The sequence below is a fragment of the Lagenorhynchus albirostris genome, chromosome 10, assembly GCF_949774975.1.
Source record: "Lagenorhynchus albirostris chromosome 10, mLagAlb1.1, whole genome shotgun sequence".
Taxonomy (NCBI): domain Eukaryota; kingdom Metazoa; phylum Chordata; class Mammalia; order Artiodactyla; family Delphinidae; genus Lagenorhynchus; species Lagenorhynchus albirostris.
This window is the reverse complement of record NC_083104.1, coordinates 52,630,660-52,657,363: the sequence shown is the minus strand read 5'-3', so window position 1 is coordinate 52,657,363 and position 26,704 is coordinate 52,630,660. Positions and strand designations below refer to the sequence as shown.

General features: G+C 42.2%; 1 protein-coding gene and 1 long non-coding RNA gene across 4 annotated transcripts in view; both read right to left on the bottom strand.

The window, feature by feature from the left end:
- The window catches only part of OSBPL10 (oxysterol binding protein like 10), a 322,389-nt gene that overhangs the window by 139,174 nt on the left and 156,511 nt on the right, over nucleotides 1-26,704 (bottom strand). For all 3 annotated transcript variants that reach the window (XM_060162471.1, XM_060162469.1, XM_060162470.1), the window contains exon 4: nucleotides 5,395-5,586. In XM_060162471.1, coding sequence (XP_060018454.1) covers nucleotides 5,395-5,586 — 192 coding nt within the window. The remainder of the gene's footprint in view (nucleotides 1-5,394; nucleotides 5,587-26,704) is intronic.
- Nucleotides 21,735-22,099, bottom strand: LOC132527192 (uncharacterized). Its single transcript, XR_009542905.1, has 2 exons — nucleotides 22,026-22,099; nucleotides 21,735-21,963 (listed from the first exon to the last, which is right to left on the bottom strand). It is a non-coding gene; the product is annotated as an uncharacterized LOC132527192 (long non-coding RNA).

The window sequence follows — 26,704 nt, the reverse complement described above, 5'->3', positions numbered from 1 at the left end:
AGTACATTTCACTTCAGGCCCACACATTTCAAGAGCTCATTAGCCTCATGTAAGCAACGGCTCCCCGGGGAGTGGGGCGCAAAGTGACAGAACATTTCCATGGTGGCAGAAAGTTCTATTGCACAATGTACCTCCCAACAGAGGGAGGTGGGAAGTGCAGGGTGGGGAGGAGGAGGGCTGAGGCCAGGCAGCCAGACAGAGAGGCAGAGATGGGCAGACTTCAGAAGGCCTTGTTTGCCACACTGAAGAGTGCAAACTTTACCCTGTGGACAGCGGGGCATAAGGGTGAGACAGTTAAAAAATTCAGTGTTGGGCTTCCCTGGTGGCGCAGTGGTTGCGAGTCCACCTGCCGATGCAGGGGACACGGGTTCGTGCCCTGGTCCGGGAAGATCCCACGTGCCGTGGAGCAGCTGGGCCCGTGAGCCATGGCCGCTGAGCCTGTGCGTCCGGAGCCTGTGCTCCACAACGGGAGAGGCCATAACAGTGAGAGGCCCGTGTACCGCAAAAAAAAGAAAAAAATCAGTGTTAATCAGTGGTTAAAAACACAGATTCATAGGCCAGAATCAATCCATGATGAACATTCTTCCAATATAAGATAAAAAATTAAAAACAAGGGAAATGCAGTATGGTTTTCATAAAACTAAACTTATTCAATGCAATAAATGGCCCTTTATTCTAAGATTATATGCCTTGGTGGGGGTGGGGGGATTAAATGTGCTTTTATGACTTGGTGGTAACCACAGATTGTCACTGCGCTTTAAAAACATCCGTACCAAAAAAAAAAAAAAAACAACAAAACCTGTACCAGGCAAATTTTTAAATCTGCAACTCTAAGTTCTCCAAAATTTCTATTTCTAAATTTTAAATGCAAGTAAAATCCAAAATTCTAGAACCACCTCTTTTAAACACTTTCTGGACTTTATTAATATGAACATATGGGCCAATGTGTGTACAATATTCTCTATTCTGATTTTCTTATTTTATATACACATGTCCAAGTAGAAATGATACTTACAAGACTTTTATCTTGAATTGCTATATAGTAATTCAGCATGTTAAGTGTATTATTGTTTATTCAGTCATTCCCAGAATGCTCTGTGTTGAATCTTTCACTTTACTAGTATGAACACCTTAACCCCGATTAACTTTCCTCCTCTACCCCCAATTCCATGGATTTCCTCAGAATATAGTTCCCAACAGGGAATTTACGGGTCAATGGCAATGAAGAGCTTTGTTTTATGTTTAGTTCTTATTATATATCACCAGACTGTAGCAAAAAGAAAATATGCAGCACTGCCAATATTTCTTACCACCGTAACCTGCAATTATTTCTGGTAATCTGATAGATGAAGTAGTCTTGATTTCCATTTCTTGAATTGCTAAGGAGGATACACCTGTTCTTCACGATGATATCACGTCTTGAATTTTCTATATTCATCTCTCCTTGCCACTTCCAGAGATGACTTTGGGTACTGACCTTTGAGATCTCAATTCTTTATATTTTGGATAATAACCAATTAATCTTTTAAACTGTCTCACTATCTTCACCCATGCTGTGGCATTCCATTTAATATCGATTCTGTTGCCTGTGGCTGGGCTATTTTTCTTTTGTTCTTCAGATATTCCAGCACATCTGTCTTGAGGACGATGACTTTCTACCTTGCTTCAGTGGCCATAAGTTTATCTTCCCTGTACGGTTGGGTTAAAAATCCTATTCCATTTTCTTCTAGTTATTTTATAAATAAATACAGTGGCATTCAAAAGCTGAGGTGCCTTTATACTTTGAGATTAATAGACTTTTAAAACTGCAGAACTTTCTGGTCAGGATGAATTTTTCTCAGTTCCCAAGGTGGACTGGTCCATATCATAAAAGGACAGATGTCACAGAACAGTCACCCTTCTTCAGTCAGGAGGGAAGCTGGGCATGAAATTTGTGAATCAAAACGTCTGCCTTCTCTTCAAGATGTCCACCACCCTGCAACCCTTAACTGCCAGTGTTTGTATATATCTTGACAAGCTCACTTACAATTAATTTTCAGCAAGGAAGGTCATCACAAACAAAAGCAATCACCTGAAGAAGACACCTGGCTGTTGCCCTGGAGTACAACAACCAAACCAAAACAGCTATGGAGGCATGTTACCTAGTTATTTGTCATATAATGAAAACTCCCTGGGAAATTTCAATATTTCCCACCATTGATGGAAAATGGAGAGAAAACAATACGATAAAGCAAAAAGTCATTTACAAAGTTTAGATTATACTATAGAATTTTTACATATCTACATATGTAACTTACATATTAAAAAAAGAAGTTAAGTCATCTGAAACTAATGCAACATTGTAAATCAATTATACTTCAATTTTTAAAAAATAATAAAGTAAAAAAAGAAAATGAGTATTTCTCTCTTTGGAATCTCACAAAATAAAGTTTAAAAAAAAGAAGTAGGGCTTCCCTGGTGGCACAGTGGTTGAGAGTCCGCCTGCCGGTGCAGGGGAGACGGGTTCATGCCCCGGTCTGGGAGGATCCCACGTGCCGCAGAGCGGCTGGGCCCGTGGGCCATGGCTGCTGGGGCTGCGTGTCCGGAGCCTGTGCCCCGCGGCGGGAGAGGCCACAACAGTGAGAGGCCCGCGTACGGCAAAAAAAAAAAAAAAAAAAAGAAGTAAATTTATTGAAAGGTTAACAGTGGTTATGTGAAGGGAGGTAGGGTCATGGGTTATTCTGATCTTCTGTAGATTTCTTCTGCATTATATACGTCATACAATTAAACGTTTTTATACAGACATACCCAAAGAACATACTCTTATCCTTTTAAAAACTTGAATTCTTAAAAATGGATGTAGAACAGATCTTGGCATTATATGAAATCAAATCCTACTAAAAGTTCAGCCAGATCCCCCAACTTTTATTTGGGCCACTGCTCACTAAACACAAGCACCCCCCTCCTCCTTTTGTTTTCATAGGTACCAGGCCTCCTATCAACACTTAGAATAGTATGTCTATCAGAGATTCGTTAGAATTAAAAGAATTCTCAAAATACCATGAACTTACTCTTCTCTCTCTTTTTTTTTTAAGGTTAAAGTCTCTAAAGTACTTGCAAAAAATATATGCAATGAGGTTTACATAACAGCAACATGATGGTATTGCGGTTTTCCTGCTTTTTTTTTAAAGTCCTTATCTGTTGGATATATATTGAAACATTTACTGGCAATGATAAAATATTTAAGATTTCCTTAAAATACTCAACTCACCCCAAAAAAGGGATGGGGGAAAATAGATGAAAAAAGAACAACAGAGGGTTGGAATTACTTAAGTTGGGTGATGGGGACCATTATTCTATTCTGCTTTGTGTACATTCAAAGTTTTTCCATAATATAGCTTTTTGAAAAGGTACCATGACAAGTGAAAAGCCATATACACATGTGCACCACAATCACTGCTCGTATATCATCCAAGGTAGCGAAATTAAGCTCACAGCCAAACAGTTTTGGGGTTTGTTTTTTTTTTTTCACATCAGGCTGACTATCTCAAAGGGAGCATCTGACTCTGTACCTTTTCTTTATCACGCAATAAAGAGTATATGCATGTGTAAATCTATATTCAAAAATGTCTTTCATATGCATCTACTGATCTGAGTCAGAAGATTTCAGATTTTCTGTCCTGGGCCAGAATTAGAACAAGATAGCCGACTGACACAGCACTACTTGGCTCGCGACATTTAGAAAATAAAACAAGCGGGCTTCCCTGGTGGCACAGTGGTTGAGAGTCCGCCTACCGATGCAGGGGACACGGGTTTGTGCCCCGGTCGGGGAAGATCCCACATGCCACGGAGCGGCTGAGCCCGTGAGCCATGGCCGCTGAGCCTGCGCCTCCGGAGCCTGTGCTCCGCGACGGGAGAGGCCACAACAGTGAGAGGCCCGCGTACCGCAAAAATAAAATAAAATAAAATAAAACAAGATGCATGCTGATTCAAGCCATAGCAAGACCCTATTCTGGGAGCCCCATTCTCCTGATTGACACGGAGTAAGGACTCTGCTACTTCTTTAAGAGGACAAGCTGGTGCCTACACAAGTCAGCTGCAGGGCAAAAAGCCTCAGCACTCAACACAAGTTAGAAAACTAACATGAAGATCATTTATTTTATACAATCTTTTTTTTATTTAAATTAAATTAAAATTTTTAATTAATTTTTATTGGAGTATAGTTGCTTTGCAATGTTGTGTTAGTTTCTGCCGTATAGCAAAGTGAATCAGCTATACGTATACATATATCCCCTCCTTTTGGATTTCCTTCCCATTTAGGTCACCACAGAGCATTGAGTAGAGTTCCCTGTGCTGTGCAGTAGGTCCTCATTAGTTATCTATTTTATACATAGTAGTGTATGTATGTCAATCCCAATCTCCCAATTCATCCCACCCCTCCTTCCCCCCTTGGTATCCATACGTTTTTTCTCTACATTTGTGTCTCTATTTCTGCTTTGCAAATAAGTTCATCTGTACCATTTTTCTAGATTCCACATATAAGTGATATTATACAGTCTGTTCTTGGCAACAGTCGCAAAGGTTGATACGAATACTAAGGACCTGGGAGCCCCAAACTGATGACCTCCCAGTGAATCAGAAGTAAAAACAAAGCATAACCCCTAAGGCATATCCAGTGGAAGGGCTTTCATGTCCACTATCATATGTGATCCTCAAATCTCCCCTGAGAGGCTGGTAGGGCCTGTGTTATTTCCATTTCATGGATGCAGAAACCTGGGTTCCAAGCTTTAAGGCGACAGTCTTCTGCTTCCAAGGACAGTGCTCTTTTCACTGCCCCACACCTCCTTGGAGTATATATGTGATGGTGAGAGCAGGTAAGCCTTTCATAAAGTGAAGCAGAAAAGGGGAAACCAGCTTTAGGTCCACCACTTCCTGAGTTTCAAAATGCCCTCAATTATTTCCTAACTACCGTCTTTTTGTTCTTTCTCTTCTCTGCTATGAGCATGGAGGCCTTAACGAATGGCCCTTCCATCTCCTTCCGTGTTACTATGGGCTGGTGTCCTCTGCTTTCTGAGCTCTGGCAGAGGTCTCCTAAAACTCACTTAACCCAAGAAACAGAAATAATTTTTTTTTATCTTTTTTTTTTTTCACGCGAGATCTTATTTCCCTGACCAGGTATCAACCCATGCCCCCTGCAGTGGAAGCGTGGAGCCTAACCACTGGACAGCCAGGGAATTCCCAGAAATAATTATTTTTTTAAACCAGGAGGGACTGTCATGGCCGTGTCTGGGAGGTTTGCTTCTGGTCCTCTCTCTCCATCAGTCAAGACGGTACAAAGGAAGAGAAGCTGGCAGAGCAACATCACAGCCCTCATCTCCCACAGAAGACTAAACCTAGGAGAAGAACAAGACGTACCTCTCTGACTTCATGAAGCTGGCCGGAATACTGACTCTTCGCTCTTCGGGCGGCAGCAGGCGACTTGTGATGTGTGATTGTGACCACGCCGGGGGCCCCCGCACCGAGGTGTCTCTGGCTACAGGGAGATGCAGAATTGGGTGTTCCATGGGGGAGCAAAGTGAGACTTCGGCTTCGGGAGCTTGGAGTCGTCTAGAATAAGCAACAGGCGTCAAAACTCAACAACCGACCTGCAGAACACAACCAAGTGTTGGCTTCCATTTATGTTGGACCTCTCAGGCTTTCCCCTTTGTCTTTAGCGGGATGAGGGGCTGGGGAGGTGCCCAGCACGACATGCTCTAATCCCACACTCACTCAGGCCAGAGAGACTGTCTCCATTAACTACGCTTCTAGTCTCACCTCCAGTCATGTCTCCTGCCTCAAAATATGGCCATGGAGATCTACTCTGAGCCCCCCAACACCGCGGGCTCTCGGGGTGCGGTGCTCCTCCTCCTAAATGCCCTCCCCTCCCGCTGGCGAAGCCAGTTCAACGCTCTATGCTGTGTGGAGCAACCCCTGTCTGTCTCAGCCCCTTCTGTGCCCTTATTCCACTACATCGAGGTTATATTCATTGTCCAGCTAAACTTTGATTCTTTCAAACTCATCTTTATATCCCCAAGACCTGGCACATCATGATTCTTATTTATTAAGTACTTAATACATGTTTGCTGCATAAGGGAATGAATGTACCAAGTAATCCACCAATTAATCCCCGTTTGTTAGTGTAGTGCTGGTATTTCATCCTATTGTAACGTATCATCCAAATAACAACTGAGTATATGATAAGGACGGCATCACAAACTTAGTGGAGATGAATTTTTCAATAACTAGTGTTGGAATAACTGGGCAGCCAACTGAAAAACAAAGTTGGATTTACCTCTCAGATCACAGACCCCCAAATGGATCAAAGGCTTAAGGGGAAAAAAAGAAAAAAAGCACTAGAATAAAACATGTGGCCTTGGGGTAGGGAAGACCTAACACCTCCAAATCCAAAAGCCATAAGAGAAAAGCTCAATAAACTTGATGCCCTAAAAGTTGAAAACTTCTTCATGGGAAACAAATTTTAAAAACCCACTCCCGCCACTGACAAAGCCAACCGATAAACTAGGAAAATTATTTTCAACTAGTTTCACAGACAAAAGGCTCATCATTCTAATTTGTAAATAGGAATATAATGCCTAGGAATTAAAAAGAACAACAAACTATTAAAATAGGGCAAGATATGAACAGACAATTCACAAAAAAAAAAGAAATATAAATGGCCCTTAAATTATACGAAAACATGTTCAACTGTACTCATACAATAAAACCACATTTAGATATACCATCTTTCACCCACTGGATTGGCAAAAATCCTAAAGTATGAGTACCCAGTCTACCGACAGGACCTTAGAGAGATGGGTTTGTGGGAGTATAAGGTGGCAGAAAGCCCGAGGAGGGCAATCTGGCAGGACCTGTCCCAGTTACAGATTCGCTTCCCCGTGATGCAGCAATGCCCTGTTTGGGAATGTCTCCTCCATACACCTGCATGCAGGTGGAACGGCATCTGTACCCAGGAGTCACCAAAGTCATATGTTTAATGGCAAAGGATGGGAAACAATGCAAACGTCCCTCCGTCCAGGACAGGTTAATAAGACACGGCACACCTTCATGATGGAACATTACCAGGACATAATAGGATCATAAGAAAGGTCTCCGTGAACTGGTCTGGAAAAAGAAATCTCTAAACTATACAGTTAAGTGAAAAAAGCAAGGTTCCTAACTGTTCTATAGTATGCAAAGTTCTGTGTCAAAATGTGGAAAATTAGTGTTTTTATCATTTGTTTATAATCATTGTTTAAAACAAAAAATACTCTAGAAGGATACACATGAAACTCAAAGTGGGTTACTTATTCATGGAGAAGCTAGGAATGAGAGAATAGGAACAGAGAGGGAGGGAGATTGTTCACTGCAGAGTTTTCATATTCTTTCATTCTGAACCATGTGAATGGATTATCGATCCAAGATTTTCTACATTCTACATAAAAACCTGTGTTCTAAATGTTTCTATACTTCATTTCAGCTTGAGAACAAAAGGCAGTTAGATGCTATGCTTGGATTCATGCTAGTTTCTCTATTTCAATTATCAAATATCTACCAAATACCTACTATGTGCCAAAGAGAATATCTGATGTGTGATGTCAAGGTGAAACATGAGATGTATGAGGCCATCTTTCACCATAGATGCTTTATAGTACTGCTGGGGATATAAGAGCACAGCCACAGAGACAGCGAGACACACACACACACACACACACACACACACACACACACCCCCTTTCTCTGGACCTGTTGTTTCTCCTCTCCCCATCCACCTCCACACACACACACACACACACACACACACACACACACACACACACACACACACACACACACACACACACACACACACACACACACACACAGAGTAAGGAAGGGCATGACAAGATACTAATTTGGCAATACAGCCAGAAAATGTCAAAGTGAGGAACAGAAAGATCAAGGCGAGCTGATCTCATCACAGGAGACTGTTCTGAGGGCAAAGAATTTGAAGCCTGAGTAGAATTGAGGGAGATAAAGAGACACGGGTGGCGTACAAAGCAACCCAGACAGGAAGTTCAAAGCCTCCAGCCTTGGATAACAGTCACAGGTCTAAAAATTGTTAAAAATTAATGATCCACAATTTTACAAATCTCCAAGGGGTTGGGGAGCAGGGTGGGAGCCAGGGTAGAAATCAGAATTTTGTGTTAGCCTGCAGTACCACGGTAGCTTGTAAATTTCTCTGGATGTGAACTTGAACAGAATTAATAGGAAGACAGATAAAGCCAGGAGGCAGTGTATTGCTTTTATGTCAGCTTATATACAGGTAACTGGAGAAACCTGTGGTCTAAGAATTAAGTATACCTTGATCACAATGAAATACAACAATCGTCTACTTTCAGCTTCAATCTTTTCCCTTGGAGTGAAGAGGAGGAAAGAAGCTATGTCGTTAATTCTTCAAAGACGCAAATTTGCCTAAGCATTAATCTACTGAAATACATTTTGTTTTTCTGGTTTGTTTTGTTTTCATTTTCACCAAGAACTTTATTGAACAACGTATTCACCCTTTGTTCCAATCTGAAATACATTTTGATTGTTTGGAAGCCTTATTCCAACCCAAGAAAAGGCAGATTTTTTCACTGGGCTTTGAAGCCAGAGAGCCAGGTTTCGCTCACACCCCCAGCTCTACCAGGTTCTAGCTATGTGACCTCAAGTGAGTTAAGCTTTCTTATTAAGCATCAATTTCCTAATCTTTAAAAAAGGAATCATAATACTGACCCTTAAGTGCCATCATGAGGATTAAAGTAGATCATGCACAAAAAATGCTTAGCACAGCACCTCCCGTGCAGGAGCTGCGTGGCCAAAGTTCGTTTCTTCCCTTATAGCCCTTAAAACTTGATCGATGAAGGCATTACTGATTTTTAAAATGTTAAGAAGTCGCTTAGCACAAAATTGTAAGCAGTCACTGACCTGCTCCTTATTTTCTATAGGGTCAAAGTCGTGATGAAGCCCAAAATGTAATTAAATAATTACTGGAGAACCTACATGGTCAGCAAGACTGTAGGGGGAACCACACTTCTAAATTCTGAGCAGAATGAGAACCCATCAGAAATCAGAAAGGAAGACCTCTCTGGTAAGGGGCGCCTTTGAAACCTGAAGGACTATCACGTAAACGACAATAAGTCAGGAAATTCACCGAGGAGCCAAAGGATTCTGCTGTGGACATCTAAACCCCACGCTCATTACTTAACGGCTGTCACTTCAATTCACAAGCAGTAAATTTGAGTCGAAAAACCTTTAATTTCCCATTCACTGTATGTTTCTCGTGGTTTAATTCACACTCATGTCTCCTCTCAGGGCAAATATGAGCAAACAAAGTCTCGGTAAATCCCGTAGGTCATCAGGCACCCTGAGGAAAAGGCAGAAAAGGCAGCAAACCGCAACCACTACAAACAAGCGGCTCTTTCCAAAAGGTGGCCTGTCGAGGGCTTCCCTGGTGGCGCAGTGGTTGAGAGTCCGCCTGCCGATGCAGGGGACATGGGTTCGTGCCCCGGCCTGGGAAGACCCCACATGCTGCGGAGCGGCTGGGCCCGTGAGCCATGGCCGCTGAGCCTGCGCGTCCGGAGCCTGGGCTCCACAACAGGAGAGGCCACAACAGTGAGAGGCCCGCGTACCGCAAAAAAAAAAAAAAAAAAAAGGTGGCCTGTCGAAAATGTCCAGGTTGTGTTTGAAAATTACACGAGGGGGACTTCCCTGGTGGTCCAGTGGTTAGGAATCGGTCTTGCAATGCAGGGGACACCGGTTCGATCCCTGGTCGGGAAACTGAGATCCCACATGCTGCCACTAGTGGCCCCCGCTAAGCCCACGCTCCACAACTACTGAGCCCATGCTCCTCAACTAGAGAGAAACCTGCGCACAGCAACGAAGAGCCCGCGTGCCACAACTAAGACCCGACGCAGCCAAAGATATATAATTAATTAATTTAAAAAAGAAAATTACACTTAGGGAATTCCCTGGGCGGTTCAGTAGTTAGGACTCAGCGCTTTCACTGCCAAGGGCATGGGTTCAGTCCCTGGTTGGGGAACTAAGATCCTGCAAGCTGCGTGGCACAGCTATATTGGAAAAAAATGAAAATTACACTTAGATGTCATACACACACCTCTCTGCTACTAATTTAAAACAAGATATTATCAAAGTTTGAGGAACAACATGTCAAGGTTTTGCTCCAAATATTGACTTCAAGGGAGCAACTAGAAATGCCAAGTGTGCCACATCTGCAGAAAATTCTGAGGCAAGAGTAATGGCTCCTACCCGGGAATGAGATCCACTCTTTACTTAGGAGAGTCACCCCCTGTGTCCCCTCCCTCAGCAAGTAGCAGTAGGTAAGTGGGGTTCCTGCCTGACAAATGGGGTGATGCCAAAGAAGAGAACAGGTAGCAGGTAAGACACAGCACAGATGCTCAGACCCCACCCAGAATTCCACCTGTAATCAGGTGTTATATTTACCAACCTCTTGGTTTTTCCCTACTTTCTTCCTTGGACTTCTACGTTTCCCAAGGTTTCAAGGCAGGGACACACAGACGTCCTTTTTGTATTTACTGGCCCAAACTGGCATAAAGGAAAGGTGTGACTGTAAAGGGAGAAGCAGCACTAGCTAGAAAGAAGATTTCCAGCAGGGAAACCAAGCAACAAGCCGGAGAGAGAGAGTCTAGTCTGGGAAGCTTAGAAGAGAATCACAGGACGAGCAGCAAGAGAACCTAGCCCCACAGGACAGTGTGGGTGAGTGGTTAAGACCACGGTTTCTCAAGTTGAGGGTCTGGGTTCAAATCTGCGCTCTGCCACTCATGAGCTGTGCGGCCTAGTAAAGTAACGTGGTGTTTTAATTTCTAAAATGTTAATATTACCTCATGGGTTGTTGGAGAGTAACATGAAAAGACAGAGGTAAAGCACATGCCATATAGGAAGCATGCAATAAATGTCATCATTATCATTCAAAAATTAAGAAAAATGAGGCCTTTGGGTACTGAGTAGGTGAATGATTGTTAAGTGGGCCCAGAGTCAAGTATATGGATTTAAAGGTTGTTTTCATCCAAGTGCCTTAAGCAGACATAGCCTTACCTTAACTTCCTTAACCTACAAAAAAAAAAAAAAGGTAAATTAAGAGTAATCATCCTAATTACTAAAAAAGTTTGCTTCAGAGAAAAAAGTACAAAGTACATTTACTGTGATGGCACGTTTTTGAAAACCTATCTGTTGTAGAACACGAAGTGACTGTAGATTGCTCCAATGATGCATGGGTACCAAAAGCAAAGAATTAGTATAAATAAGTAATGAGCTATTTCCCATTAGGATTTTAGAACAAACAAACCCTCAAACGGCAAAGATCATCAGCTGGTCATAAAAACGGCTTAAAACTTGTATCAGAAATTTATAATTAAGCTTGCTGCAGCTGAAATTAAAAAGCTGAAAAGGAGTAGGGGAGGGGAATATCTTAAATATACATTCATGGCAACTGTTTCTGTAGAAAATTTTTCTGATGGGAAAAATTGCTGAGAGTCAATTATAACAGCCTTCAAATGCCATTTAATTTTGGTGCATATTTTCCTCACTTCCTTGAATTCTTTCACAGCAACGGGAAAAAAGACACTATATTTCAGAATAAAATAGCCCAGGGGAGGCAGAAAAATCAAACCGGCCTGGTTATGTTTTGTGAAAAATAAATTCAACTGACTAAAACCATTTCATCACATTCCTTCTCTCTCCTCTAAAAAAACAAATTAATGTGCCATTTCTAAATATGTGAAAGCTAATCATAAAAATTGTGGTTTATTCCTTTTCTTCCAAAAGGAAACATACCTCAAAATCAACCAAAAGGGAAAAGCATAACAGTTTTTTAAATATTACATTCAGGGCCTCAAAATTATTCAGACTTTTGTTTTCTTGGCAGTCAACATCTCAATAAAACGTGGAGTTTTTTTTTTTCTTAATGTGGAGTGTTTTTAAAATGAATCTATCCTACTATTTTGCTTAATAGTTTCATATGAACCTTTTCATTAGCCCTGCTTTTTATTTGTTTGCTTTTGCTTTTTTTTTTTTTCCTGCGGTACGCGGGCTTCTCACTGTTGTGGCCTCTCCCGTTGTGGAGCACAGGCTCCAGACGCGCAGGCCCAGCGGCGGCCATGGCTCATGGGCCCAGCCGCTCCATGGCACGTGGGATCTTCCCGGACCGGGGCACGAACCCATGTCCCCTGCATCGGCAGGCGGACTCTCAACCACTGCGCCACCAGGGAAGCCCTGCTTTTGCTTTTTAATATTCTGTTACCTCAGCTTAAAACTTGGACATTTTCCAAGTTCATTGCCATGATTAACTTCCCAAAATTATACTCAGCTCTCTCTACTTTTCCAAATTCCTGTCCTCTTACAGAAATAGTTTCAACTCTAAGTTACCAAGCCTAGGAAATTTCTTCCATTGTTATATGTGAATCTTGAATACATCTTAAACACTTTCCACTAACTTTATACCAAGATTCTGTTAAAATACACACAAACAAATGCATACAAACATGTCTGCAAAGGAAAAATTGTGGTTTTCCCCAGAGAGGAAGGCTCTAGCTTGCTTCTAAACATATCATCCTGATTATATATGCAAATGCTAGATCTCTGAAAAATCAGGGCAAGCAAAATGCATATATTTCCATTTTATGCAAATAGAGGGATAGAAATCTTGACATTTTCAGCTTGCCTGTTCTCCCAACATTTTCATCCACCAAATAAATTCTGCTGACTCTTCTCTAACAGCTAATCCAATTGCTCCAGAATCCCTAACCCATACTCTGGCCCAGCCTCTGTCCAGGTCAAGTTGAAGGTCCCAAAAGGGCTGAAAGGGACTTCCCTGGTGGTCCAGTGGTTAAGACTCTGTGCTTCCACTGCAGGGTGCACAGGTTTGATCCCTGGTCGGGGACTAAGATCCTGCATGCCCCATGGCAAGGCCAAAAACAAAAAACAGAAAACAACTGGGCTGAAAGCATTGGTCTCATGCACTTGGCACATCACACACTACTATTTTTTCCCACTTCCCTCAGCTTCCACCATCTTGCAGATCCACCTAGAAGTGGTCATGTGCAATTTTAAAACCTTCCACACACCCACCCTCTCACCTCCTGCACCTTCTATCCACATCCTTTACTTGGGACCTTGTGATTCCACGTACCAAGACTCCTTTTCTATGCTTTATTCTGAAAGTGTGAAGGTTCCCTCTTTCGATTGTCCAGGCCCCATTCTCTCCAATCCTCCTGCTGTGGAATTACAGAATTTTAGAGCTAGAAGAAATCTCGAGTCTAGTCCTCCCACTTTATAGATCTAAAAACTACAGCCTCAAAAAGATAAAGTGAAATATACCAAAAGAGGAGCCAATTACGAGCCTCCTTCAAGATTTAACTAAAAAAGCCTGATGAGAGACTCAGGCCCTCCAGCTGGTCCTTCTCAATTAAATGAGGACTTAGTCATTGAAACAGTGTCTGACACAAGGTTGACATTAAAACATTTAATAGAAAGGATGAAAGCTGATACCAGTTTATCCATTTTCACCTTTCCTCTTGCACATTCACCTATTGTAAAAATACACATGCAACACTCCTTTGAAAGCAGGATAACTGTGTACTATATTCTCTTAGAACTGCAGATCCTCAAAGAAAGTCATTTTATTTTATATATGTTGTTTGTAAATAACATGAAACAAAGACTTTTTAATGCTGAATAGCTGTTTCAATAGGAAAAAAACAACTCTGAAAACAAGGACTAGAAAGAAGTTAATTTAACTTAGTTATGTCAGAGCAACCACCAAAAACCCAGAACAACCACCAAAACCCTAGAGCAACCTCCAGATTTAATATAGAAATTTTAGTTTCACTGCTTTTAGTTTTAGAAACAAGATAAGGATTCCAATATCATCACTGTTTAACATAGTACTAGAGGCACTAGCCAACAAAATAGGAACAAAAAAGAAAAAGAGGTAGAAGGATAAGAAGTAACAAAAATGTCATTGACTGTAGGTGTGACCATTTTACAAAAAAATAAAAAGCAAGCACACTAATGAGTCCAACAAAGTTGCCAGATATATGATGAACTTAGAAAGGTCAACAGCCTTCCTCTGTATCAGCAATAACCAACTAGAAAATACAGCAGAAAATAAGATATTCAAAATAACAATAAAACTATGATGTACAGGTATTAATCCAATAAGGAATACATAAGACTTTTGTAGAGAAGAGTTTTTTTAAATCTGTGAAAATAAATCAATGAGGAATTGAAAAGATGAAGACACACCCAGGTGAATGAATTGGACAACTTATTATAAAATGTCATTTCTCCCGAATTATTATATAATTGCTCTAATAAAAATTCCAGTAGCGGGGGGCTTCCCTGGTGGCGCAGTGGTTGAGAGTCCGCCTGCCGATGCAGGGGACACGGGTTCGTGCCCCGGTCTGGGAAGATCCCACTTGCCGCTGAGCAGCTAGGCCCGTGAGCCATGGTCGCTGAGTCTGTGCGTCCGGAGCCTGTGCTCCACAATGGGAGAGGCCACAACAGTGAGAGACCCGCGTACCTCAAAAAAAAAAAAAAAAAAAAAAAAATTCCAGTAGGATTTTTTGAGCAACTCAACAAATTTATTACAATATATAAATAGGAGAATAAAGGTCTGTGAAGAGCCAAGTTATTCAGAAAAAGGAGAGGGGCTCACCCTCCCACCAGATACAAATACTAACAAACAGCAAAGCCACGATGACTATATGGTATTCATGCAGGAACTAGCAATTGGACTAAAAACTAGAAAAGAGGGTGTGAGAACATGTTAAGTATATATGAGAACTTGGTATATTACAGAGGCGGCACCATAAACCAGTGAAGAGAAAAAATGCTATTGGGAAAAGCAAAAATATTGCTGGCTTTCTGTCTTACGGGATATACAAAGGCAAAAATCTAAATGTAAACAGTAAAACTACAAGCTAACAAAAGAAAAGGTAGGAGAAAAGTTATGTAACATGGAGAAAAGCATTTCTTAACCAAGACCAAAAGTGTAAATCACAAGTTGAATAATTTGATGGATTTGACTACATTGTAAGTAAGAGTTTCTATTCAACAAGGACACTGTAGACAAAAATCACAAGTGTGTAGAGACTGGGAGAAGTCAGATTAATATCTAGAATATAAAAGGAGCTCCTAGAAAAAGAAGTCAGAAAACACAGCAAAAAATATGGGCAAAGGATAAGAACAGGCAGTTTACAGGAGATTCACGAATGGCTAATAATATATCAAGGTAATCAGAGAAATACAAATTACATCACCAGGAGATAGTATACCCACCAGATTTGCCAAAATTAAAGAGTAAAACAACCCCAAATAATGGCAAGGATGCAAAGATACTGGAACCCCTTGCATTGCTAGTGAGAGGGTAGACTGGTGCAGCCATTTTAGTAGCAGTAAAGCGGAATTTAGTGAAAATATATACGTATGTTCCCTATGAACCTCAAACTTTCTGCTGGGCAGGTACCCAACAAATATGCTCCCAGTCACATGTATACAGAGGGATAGATACAACGATGCTCCCAGGTGATGAAGGTGGGGAGTTTGAGGCAATGTAGGTGTACAGCAGTAAGAGTCTGTATAAATAAAAAGCAGACTCTTCCTTCATACAATAATACACATGCATCAAGTAGAAGTCATGACTTAGAGGTATGTAGAGCAACACTGATAAAGCATACTGCTGAGTTAAAAAGTTTAAGAAGAAAATGATAAGACCAGCAGGACAATACCACTTAGGTAAGTTCAAAACGCATACAACAAGGCAAACAAAGACACATACGTATGCCAGGAATTAATGCTGACTGGGGAATGGGAGCCAGGAAAAAAGAAAAATAATTATAAGAGTTTCTTAAAAAAATTTTTAAGAGAAGGACTTGTTTGGACTGATGAGTTTACCATGATCCTGTAATGATGGTTATAACTTTAATTACGAGTATATAGTTAACACTTACATGACACCCACTATGTACCATGAACTGTTTTAAGTATTATATACACATCTTAAATCATTTTTATAATTTATAATAAAAGATGTAATAAATCTTTAAATAATGTAAGTCTTTAAAATAAAAATTTATAATAAATCTGTATGATACCATGAGGTAGATCTATTGTTTCCATTTCAGAAATAAGACACAGAAAGATTCTGCATCTTTCCTTGGGTCACACAGCTAGTAAACAATGGAGCTGGGAGTCAAGTCCAAGCGAGCTGCCTCCGTGGCCCATTACATTGCACTTGCTAGAGTGATTCACCCACTCTCTTCAACTGAGGTCTGAAAAAGTCACCACAACTCTTTATAACCATAACTAATAGCTTAATTAGCATTTGGAGGGAAAAAAATCCTTTATAATATCAAAGCCCCGTAAGCGCGCCAGTTCTCAAATACTCAAACAATAAGCTCTTTAAGGTGAAAATACATGGATTTAAATTTTTTTAATCAATCATCCATAATAATAGGGGCAATGGTATCAAGAATAAAATGCAGCTCACACCCCTCGTAGCACTTAGTGTGTTTTACCCATGGGTGGTCTGTCCATGATTCACTGTCCTCCCTAGACTGTGACCTCCCCCAGGCGAGGGACTGTATCCAGCCACTGTGTACCCTGTGGAATCTGACACAGGCCTCACCTGGCAAGTGGTACGAATGCAGTAAATGAGAGCAACGAATCCCCCCAACCTCAGTTTTAACTGCTGGTTACACTACTGCTCCCTCCCTGGAAACCTAATTTTTAAAATACCAACAATGACTCAAAGGAAAGGGAGATATCCCTCTCCTTTTCCAAGAGGCAGAAGAGTCTGGAAAAGACACACCACCCCCACTTAATTATATCCAAGCCCGAAATGTTCAAAAAGCAACCTGGTACAGTTTCAACCAACACACATACCTGAGAGATCCAACAGGTATTTACTGAGCACCTACTATGTGCCCGGCACCGCTCTAGGCAATAGAGATACAACAGTGAACTAAACAGACAAGTATACCTGTCCTTATGGAAGTGGCATTCTGGGAAGGCAAAGAGACAGATAGACTTAAAATATAAAGTGTTTTAGATAATATATAATAATCTAAAGCAGGAATAATAGACAAAAGTAATACAAAGCAGGGATAGACAAAAGTAGGAGGGCTTACCAATTCTAGATAGGTGGCCAGGGAAGCCCTCATGAGAAGGTGACATTTGATTTAAAGACCTGAGTGAAGCAAAGGAGTGAGCCATGCTCTGACAACGGGGGAACAGCATTCTAGGTAGAAACTCAACAGGTGCAAAGGTCCTGGGATAGGAGTCCACCTGGCACATTTGAGCAAGGAGGACAGCATGGCCGGGGTGAAATGAGCAAGGTACAGAGCAGTAAGAGATGAGGTCAGAGAGGTAACGACTGGAAAGATGAGCTCCTGAATTAGACATTACAGACAATGGCCAGGCAAGCCAGAGTACCTGGTATAACCTGGGGCTGATTCAGATGCTCTGAAAGATGAGCAAATGAGAACAATGGGTTCCAGCAAGCTTTCCTCCTCAGGGCCATATTCAGGCGTTAACTTGTTATTTGCATACAATTTAGATATGTCTACATAGCACAGATCATCTCTACTGGATCATTTTCATGGTTAAATTGTACTGCCCTGCAGATGGGCACTTCATGATTTATTCCCTTCCCTATTTCCTCTCACATCTCAATATCATCGAACTAGAAGATACTTTATGCCAGAAATGAATCACAGAACAAAAGGAGACTGCACGCCAAGGGATTCTATAAATGATCACTCCATAACATGGCAGAAAGGGGGCTCTTATTTTACGTTTAAACTTCCATCACTTACCAGTGGGGTCAACGCAGCCACAGGGATGGAAAGTCCAGTGCAATTCTAAGACAGAACATTTTAAGAAGCAAATGTGATTTTCCCACAATCCATAACTCATCTCTGACCGATGCACTCCTATCTACTTAGAGATCATTATCTCCTCCCCAAATGCTCAGGCACAAAAGCAGGAAGCTCAAAAGGGCAAGTCTTACTTGTGTTTCAAAATGCTTTCCATGGAAAAAAAATTAAATCACACCACCGTCAACATGCCTCAGCTGCATGCAGAATCCTACAGGATCCGTGGAATAAATCCCACTTGAAATGACTTATTTCAAGTTTCATATTACTGATGAAGTTAAGACAGAAATGCAGGACTTGCTAATAACTCAGGGAATCTGGGTAAATAGCACCTTACCAACCCACATGGTGGGAGGTGGGGTGGTAGCAACAGGAAGCTGCAATTTTCTTAAAATTTTATATCTGACCAGAACCTTCGAAGCTATTGATATCTGCCCTCCTCTTTCCTGCTGGACTTGTTCTCTGCATGTAACACACACAGGTAGGTATTCTGCACCTACGTAACCCCTCCCTAATTCTCCCTAAGGCACTTCTTGCTGAAGAGAAACAAACCACAGGTTCACAAGCTTATGCTAAAACTAAGCTAAACTTATTTTTAAAACACTAAGGAATTTATCTGTGTCTAGGATTTCTAACAATCCAGACACAAGACTTGACAAGTATACAGAGCCAACAAGATTATTTTTTCCCCTACAACTGATTTCTGGACCGCAAAGAACCTGACTCACTCTCAGATCTCTCAATTTTTAGCCAAGAATTTAAGACGGGAGTCATTAGAAGTATAAGTGGTTTAAGGACTAGGCCCTGTCATTCCAATCACTGAAATTTGCAGAAGCTGGCCCAGCAAATGAGTATCTGGCAGAGCAAAAAAGCCCGTAGGACTCCCAGTGGGTGCCAGTAATTTCCATGCAGAAAGTCTGCAGATGGAGTCATTAGAAACAGCCCAGAAAAGGTTGTAAGTGACCAGCCCGAAGCCCATCTTTTTCTCACCCCAAGAAATGTAAACAGGAGGCCAGCTGTAAATGTCATATTATACGTGAGGATTTTTGCAATGTCCAGCCTTAGGGTATCAGGTAGCAGAGTTAGAAAAGCTCTAGTGGATGTTCTCAATGTCCTCAATTTAACCAAGTAATCGGATTTCCCACCACTTTCCATTCCTTCCATCCACCGTCCAGCACAGCGGGTAAAGCCTGCTCATGGCGCACAGTCCACCACCCACCCCCGCAGTGATGCCTGCACACTTCCGCCCACCAGCGGAGCTGGGGGTCCACAAGGAGCCACGTAGATTTAGTCCCTACTCTGTTGATGTTGGTGTACGCATTACTTTAACGGCCTAACTTACATAGTACACTGACAAAATATAACTACGAAAAATAATTCCAATGTATTGAGGCAGGAGATAGGTGGGCTCCAGGTTAGGCATTTACAACTGGCCTCCTGTTTACATTTTTTGGGGTGAGAAAAAGATGGGCTTCAGTCTGGACACTTACAACTAGCCTCCTGTTTGCATTTCCTGAGACAGGAGATAGGTGGGCTCCAGGTTAGACATTTACAATCAGCCTCCCGTTTGCACTACGAAATAGAAATAACAACAGAAGCAGGGTAAATAGCTGGACTTTGTCTCCTGTGGACACTTTAAGATAACAGTCATGGCAGGGACAGAGAGGGGCTAAACCCTGTCTGAGCAAAAGATCAAGAGGTCACATACTTCCCATCCTTAGGGTCAAGGGAGACACTGCACATGTGCAGAAAGCCTCCTTGGGGGTCAAAAAGGAGGGGGCGCCACCCCATAATAGGTGATGCCAAGGCCCCCCATAGGCCTCTGGGCTGGAATCCATCTTGGAAAAAAGTTGCACACACGTCGGGGAGGGTCCTAGGGCTGGTCACGTGTGGAAAAAGAAACCAGATAATTGGCCAAAGGTAAACAAAGACCCAGAAGAACTGCCCTATATAAATGATTTAACTGCCTCTTCACTGCACTCCTCCTGATAGGGGGGGATGCCCACACCCTTTCTCTCCCAGTGTGTATCTCTGCCTTGCTTCTGTCTTAACTGAAACTGTTTCTCTGTGTGCTCCCCCACTTGTTGTGCTGTTTCTAATAATAAACTTTGTACCTGTTTTTACAGTTTCTGCCTCCTTGAGAAATGCATTTTTCAATGGAGGCAAGAGCCAGGGGAAATTTGCTTCTAGCCTCCAGCCCTTGCTGGTCTAGTGGCTAGGATTTCTGGTTTTCATCCAGGCTACCCAGATTCAATTGCTGGGAAGGGAACTAAGATCTCACTTCAAGCCACCGCACACTGCTGCCTCTCCAAGATCAGTGTGATGAATTCTTTATGAAATCATAAAGTCTCTATGAAACTAAGCTCGATGACTTGGAAAATGTCAATAAAAGTTGAGCTGCTAAAAACTGCTGTTCAATTAGGTGTGGTCATGATAACTGTAAAAGACTAGAAACCATTTCGAAAAATCTAGAAGGATTCTGTAACCAGTTTGTCCTGTTCTTTAAAGAAACCAGAACAGAAGATTATAGGTGATACATTACAGATATGCTTTCTACAGGGGAGAAGATGCAGACTTTGCACCAGTAAACCCATGCTTGGTGAAAGGGCCTTGCACCTACATCTAAAGACTGGTGAGGGAGGGAGAACAATCAAGATGGTGGAGTAGTAGAACCTGAAGCTCATTCCCTCCCACAGAGACTGGTGAGTGAGGATTTTAAGTTAAAATGACATACATGCTTAAGATTATGATTCCTAGCTTTAGCCAACTGGTTTCGGTGGGGTTTTTTTGATACTGTAAATTAAATGTTTATTTTAATTGAAGGATAGTTAATTTACATTGTGTTACTTTCAAGTGTATAGTAAAGTGATTCAGTTATATATAAATATATTATATGTATTCTTTTTCTGATTCTTTTTCCTTATAGATTATTACAAGATACTGAGTATACCTCCCTGTGCTACACTGCAGGTCCTTGGTGGTTATCTATTTTATATTTAGTAGTGTGTATATAATAATCCCAAACTCTTATTTTATCCCACCAACCCTTTCTCCTTTGGTAACCATAAGTTGGTTTTTGCAGTCTGTGAGTCTATTTTTATTTCATAAATAAGTTCATTTGTGTCATTTTTTAGATTCCACTGATAAGTGACATCATATGATATTTGTCTTTCTCTTTCTGACTTACTTCACTCAGTATGATCATCTCTAGGTCCATCCATGTTGCTGCAAATGGCATTATTTCATTCTTTTTTATGGCTGAGTAGCATTCCATCGTATATATGTACCACATCTTCTTTATCCATTCATCTATCGATGGACATTTAGGTTGCTTCCATGTTTTGGCTACTGTCAACAGTGCTGCAATGAACACTGGGGTGCAGATGTCTTCTCAAATTATAGTTTTCTCCAGATGTATGCCCAGGAGTGGGATTGCAGGATCATATGGTAACTTTATTTTTAGTTTTTAAGAAACTTCCATACTGTTCTCCATAGTTAGCCAACTGATTTTTATCAAGGGACAGTGTCTCCAAATCATCAGCTAAGAGAACTTCTCCTGGAGTGTCAGCCCTGGAGTGAAACCCTGCTCTCCAATGAGTGAGCTGCAAGATAGCAGTTTCCATGAATTCACCAGCGCAAATACTGGCTCGGCCAAGAGCTTCTGGGCTCATCACAGGGGAGGTGGTATTGGCTCCAGGTTTCTATACCTGGGCAGGTTGTTAGACCTGCGCGGTCTCCTAGGAGTTTCGACTCGCCCAGGAAACAACGAGTCGGAAGTCGATGCAAAACGCAAGAGGTTTATTGAAGGCCGGTGCACCGGGGTTCCTTGGTCCTCACGCAGGAGGTCGAAGAAGGAACCCTTTTGGGCGCGAATATGTCAGTTTTATAGGTTCCCACTTCCCCGTATGTAAATTATAGATTTGGTTGTGTTCTCCTGCTGATTGGTCCCGGCTTAGGCTCGGACCAGAGAGGGAACTTGTCCCCAGCTGCCTGATTGGTCTTTGACAGACACCTTTTTTCATTTTGTTATCTCCCTCCTTCTCCCCAGCTGCCTGGTTGGTCTTTGACAGACACCTTTTTTACATTTTGTTATCTCCCTCCTTCTCGGAAGGGGGCCGGACATCCTGGAAATTCACCCATTGTCTAAGAAGCCCCTATTGTCTGGAGAGTTCTTAATCATTAGCTGGAACAATGTCTCTCGAGTCCCACAAGGTCAGTTGTATGTTAATACTCAGGGGACAGGGAGGAAGATGGCCTGATCCTCACAGGAAATGTGGATGCAAAGCTGTTGGGTGTTACAGACACACAATAATAGGTCCTTCTAGGACTCAAAATGCTTCTGAGCTAATATGTCACTGTTACAACAGACTCGAGGGCACATGAAGGGGAAAGTTAAACTCTGATCGCTCCCTGCATGATAATACTCGAGAGATTTTTCCTCATTCCTTACTGTCTCCAGAGACTCCACTACCTGTTGAAGAGTCCAAATCACTCATTTTTTAAAAGACGGTTTTGTCTTGTATTAAAATCTAATTGGATTCCTACAGTTTTAACAGACTTAGTGACTTTAACAGATCAACTGGCTTAATTCCACCAAAATGAATAATAGAGGAGAAAAAAGAGGTTAAGGGCACTGGGAAAAATACATGACCTTCACTTGGAACCTGGCTGAGAAAATCCCCTATGATCAGATACCATCAATTCTGGATATTCCTGAAGCTTTGAAAGACAAAGAAGCAGTGGCGACCAAAAGAGAGACAGGGGATGTGGAAGTGACATGTGTCAGATACAGGTGTGTCCTGCCTTACATCCTCCCAGCCCACCTTTCGATTCCAGCAGTTTCTGAGGCGACCAGCTGTGCACAGATGTTAGTACCAGCCTTGGCTGCACTATTTAAAACCTCCTACTTTCTGACCTGGGGCTGTTCTATGGGAGCCAATTCAAAAAGTCAATGGGAACGAACTTTCAAGAGGTACAGGTACCTGTCTTGACAGGTTCAAGAGCAAACTTGGAAGTAAAAGAGAGAATTAACACGCCCATGGGGCAACCCTTGATCGGTGGGTTGGCAGCCAGTGGATAAATAATCCCATCTTCCGGACCTGGGGTAGAGAATTCTGAAGCACATTCCTAGAAGGGCGACAGTGATTCTGCTTTAATCGCCCACGGCGGTAACCAGCACAAAAACCTGCCCTTTTGGTTGCCTTTGTCAATTTCCATATTTCCCTCTTGCTGGTCTCCCTAACTCCAAAATCCTGCACCCAAGCCTTCATCTCTCAGGCTCTGCCCTCTGGGAGAATCCACCTAAAACAATAGGTACTACGTATTGTTACACAGGGTGCCAGACAGTAGCCAAAATGGTACACTTGCTTTAATCTGTCATCAGAGCTATTTGCTGGTCCCTCCTCTTTTCTTTTCCATCCAGATTTGCTCTTCTAGGCTGAAGTTCCATAAGCATGATGTCAAATTTCATTTCCTCCTCAAATCTTTCAAGAGTTCTATCGAGGAACAGAGAGAGAAATTTCCAGACAAGGGCCCGATCTAGACACTGCGAATAGAACATAACTGATTAAAAAGTTCATGGCGGGGTATCTCCAGGACATGGGGAGTCACACATCTAACGGTCCACAGTCGCCGGCAGCCCTGGACCCTCAGACCTGAGCCAAACAAAGAAGGCAGCCCCTCTCTGAGGCAATGACAGGGACTCTAGAGTCTGGGGCTATGGAACTAAGATCCGCTGACAGGCAGAGCAGTAAGAGACTGTTTTACCCCATGAGCAGCTGTGACAAGAGCAATGAGATTCCGTCTTCTATTTCACACCATACACAGAAGATGCTGAACTAGGATTCCTGTAACAAAGCAGCAATCACCCTCTATTGGGCAAAAGAGGTCGCATGTATTATCTTTGGGATTGTAACCAAAATCAATATAAAGCAGAGAAGTGCTATGCAGGCAGCAAAATGTGTGGGTTCCATCAGAGAGCTGCCAGGGTCTACATGGTCTGCCTCAATCTAGGTGTTTTACAACCTAGGGAGTGAGGAGTTAAGATCAGTGCCTCACCCAGAAGAACTGCAAACAGGTACTCAAACAAATACACATCCACGTCCACAAACATTCACAGCAGCACTATTCACAAGAGCCAAAAGGTAGAAACAACTCAAATCTCCATCCACCGATGAATGGACAAATTACAGCATAACATACAATGGAATATTATTCAGCCATAAAGAGAAATGATCAGATGTGCTACAATGTGGTTGAACCTCAAAAACATGATGCTGGATGAAAGAAGTCAGACGCCAAAAGTCACCTATTGTATGATTCCACTTGTAAGAACTACCCAAAACAGGTAAAACCGTAGAACAGAAAGCAGATTGGTGGTTTCCAGGGGCTCGGGGAAGTAAGTGCTTCAGGAGTTTATTTTGGGGTGATGAAAATGTTCTGGAACAAGATGGAAGATGGAAGTGGTGGATGCACAGCATTGTGGAAGTACTAAATGTCACCAAATTGTCCATTTTGAAATGGTTACTTTAGGGACTTCCCTGGCAGTCAAGTGGTTAAGACTCCGCACTTCCAATGCAGGGGCCGCGGGTTCGATCCCTGGTCGGGGAACTAAGATCCCACATGCCTCGAGGCATGGCCAAAAACATAAAATTAAAAAAATAAAATAAAGTGGTTATTTTATGATATTTGAACTTCACCTCAGTTTTTAAAAAATGAAGGAAAAAAAAAAGGATTAATGCCTTAAGAATCAGAGAACCCTCCACAGACAATTCTAACATAATCTGTGTCTGTCAGCCTCTCCCCACGTCCTCCTACACATCCTGAAAGCGATTCTTCTCTTTTTTCCATGTATGTGGAACTTTATTTTATTATAAGGCTGGTCTTATTTCCCCTTAATGCAGGCAGAACTATACACCCAGGGCCACTGGCTAAAAACTGGGAGGCATTTCTAAGCAACAGCTCAAGTTTTCTTAGTAAAATAGGAAGTCAGTCAACCAACACAGGAGTAAAAAACTATTTGCACAAACTATCACAAATTGTTAACAGCGGAAGTTCTACAGTGGTGAGACCACGTTGTTCTTTCTTCTATTTTCCAAAGTTTGTCACATCCCGTTACATTACTTCTATAATCCAAAAAGTTAAACTAACAAATAAATTGTATTCTGGAATTGCCTTCTTAGGTAGACTGTATTACACACAGAGCAGAACTCAGTAGGAAGCAGTTCTCACTTCACCCAGAGATGCTGCCAGGCCCACACAATCACTCCCTCAAGTCCAGATGTGAAATTCTCTACTGGTCCAGGTGCCCCAGAAAGAGGGAGGTGTGGGCAAACCTCTGTCAGTGCCGCAGGCAGGCTCTCTCAGTCCCACTGTTGCCCCATTTACAGTTTGCATGGCTCATCCGAGCATCACTTATTGACTTCGAGAAGGATCCTGCACACCTGAGGTCAAGGCCTTGGGAAGATGAGATGTGCCCCTTGCAGAGGGCAAATCTGAGGCCACTGAACAATGATACAGTGACGAAATGGCTGTTTTTAAAATCCTACTTGAAACAATTCCTCTAATGCTCGTGGCTAAATATAAACATCCTGCTCTCTCACCTTCCTCGGGGCAAATCTCAATGCTTTTTCCCAATCACCCTTCTTCCTGCAGCTTCTGATGCCACTGAGCACTCCCACCTTTCAAAGCCTGGGGGATGATGAACCCTCCCCAGGCCCCTCCTGCATCTGCGGCAGGGCACATGTCGCCTTTCTCACCAAAGTCTTCTAGTTATCTTCCACCACCCAGCTGTGGGTGAACCCTGAGGGCCAATCCGCAGTTCTATGCATGTACCTTTGTCTACAAAGGGCTTTTTCTCACTGTGTCTTCAATTGCTGCCTTTTCTCAGAGGAATTACAAATGCTCACTGTCAGCCCTCAAACTACAGATTTCCAATCATCTATAAAATGCCTTCCCTTGAACTTATTTACAAAACAGGAACAGAGTCACAGATGTAGAAAACGAACTTATGGTTACCACGGGGGAAAGGAGGCGGGGTAGGGATAAATTGGGAGATTGGGACTGACATATACACACTACTGTATATAAAATAGAGAACCAACAAGGACCCACTGTATAGCACAGGGAACTCTACTCAATACTCTGTAATGACCTATATGGGAAAAGAATCTAAGAAAGAGTGGATATGTGGATATGTATAACTGATTCGCTTTGCTGTACAGCAGAAACTAACACAACATTGTAAATCAACTATACTCCAATAAAGATTAATTTTTTTAAAATGCCTTCACTCAAAGGACCCCCTCCCTGCCCCATTTCCACCCCCACCCCTATTTTTAAGATTTTTTTGATGTGGACCATTTTAAAAGTTTTTTTATTGAATTTGTTACAATATTGCTTCTGTTTATGTTTTGGTTTTCTGGCCGGGAGGCATGTGGGATCTTTGCTTCCCAACGAGGGATCTAACCCTCATCCTCAACATTGGAAGGGGAAGTCTTAACCACTGGACTACTAGGGAAATACTCCCCCGCTCAGCCCCCCCGCTTTCTTATTACATCATCTGCCCACAGGCTGGCTTCTCCCGGCCCAAACCCCACTCACAAGTCATCCTAAATCCTCCCCACTCTATTTCTCACACTCTGGTAACCATTCCTGTCTAGTTTTCCCTGTTCAGAGCTGACCATTCCTGTCCCACTCCCGGCCACCACCCCAGTCCACGTCCGTGCTGGCCACCAAAGAAGTCCTCCAAAGGG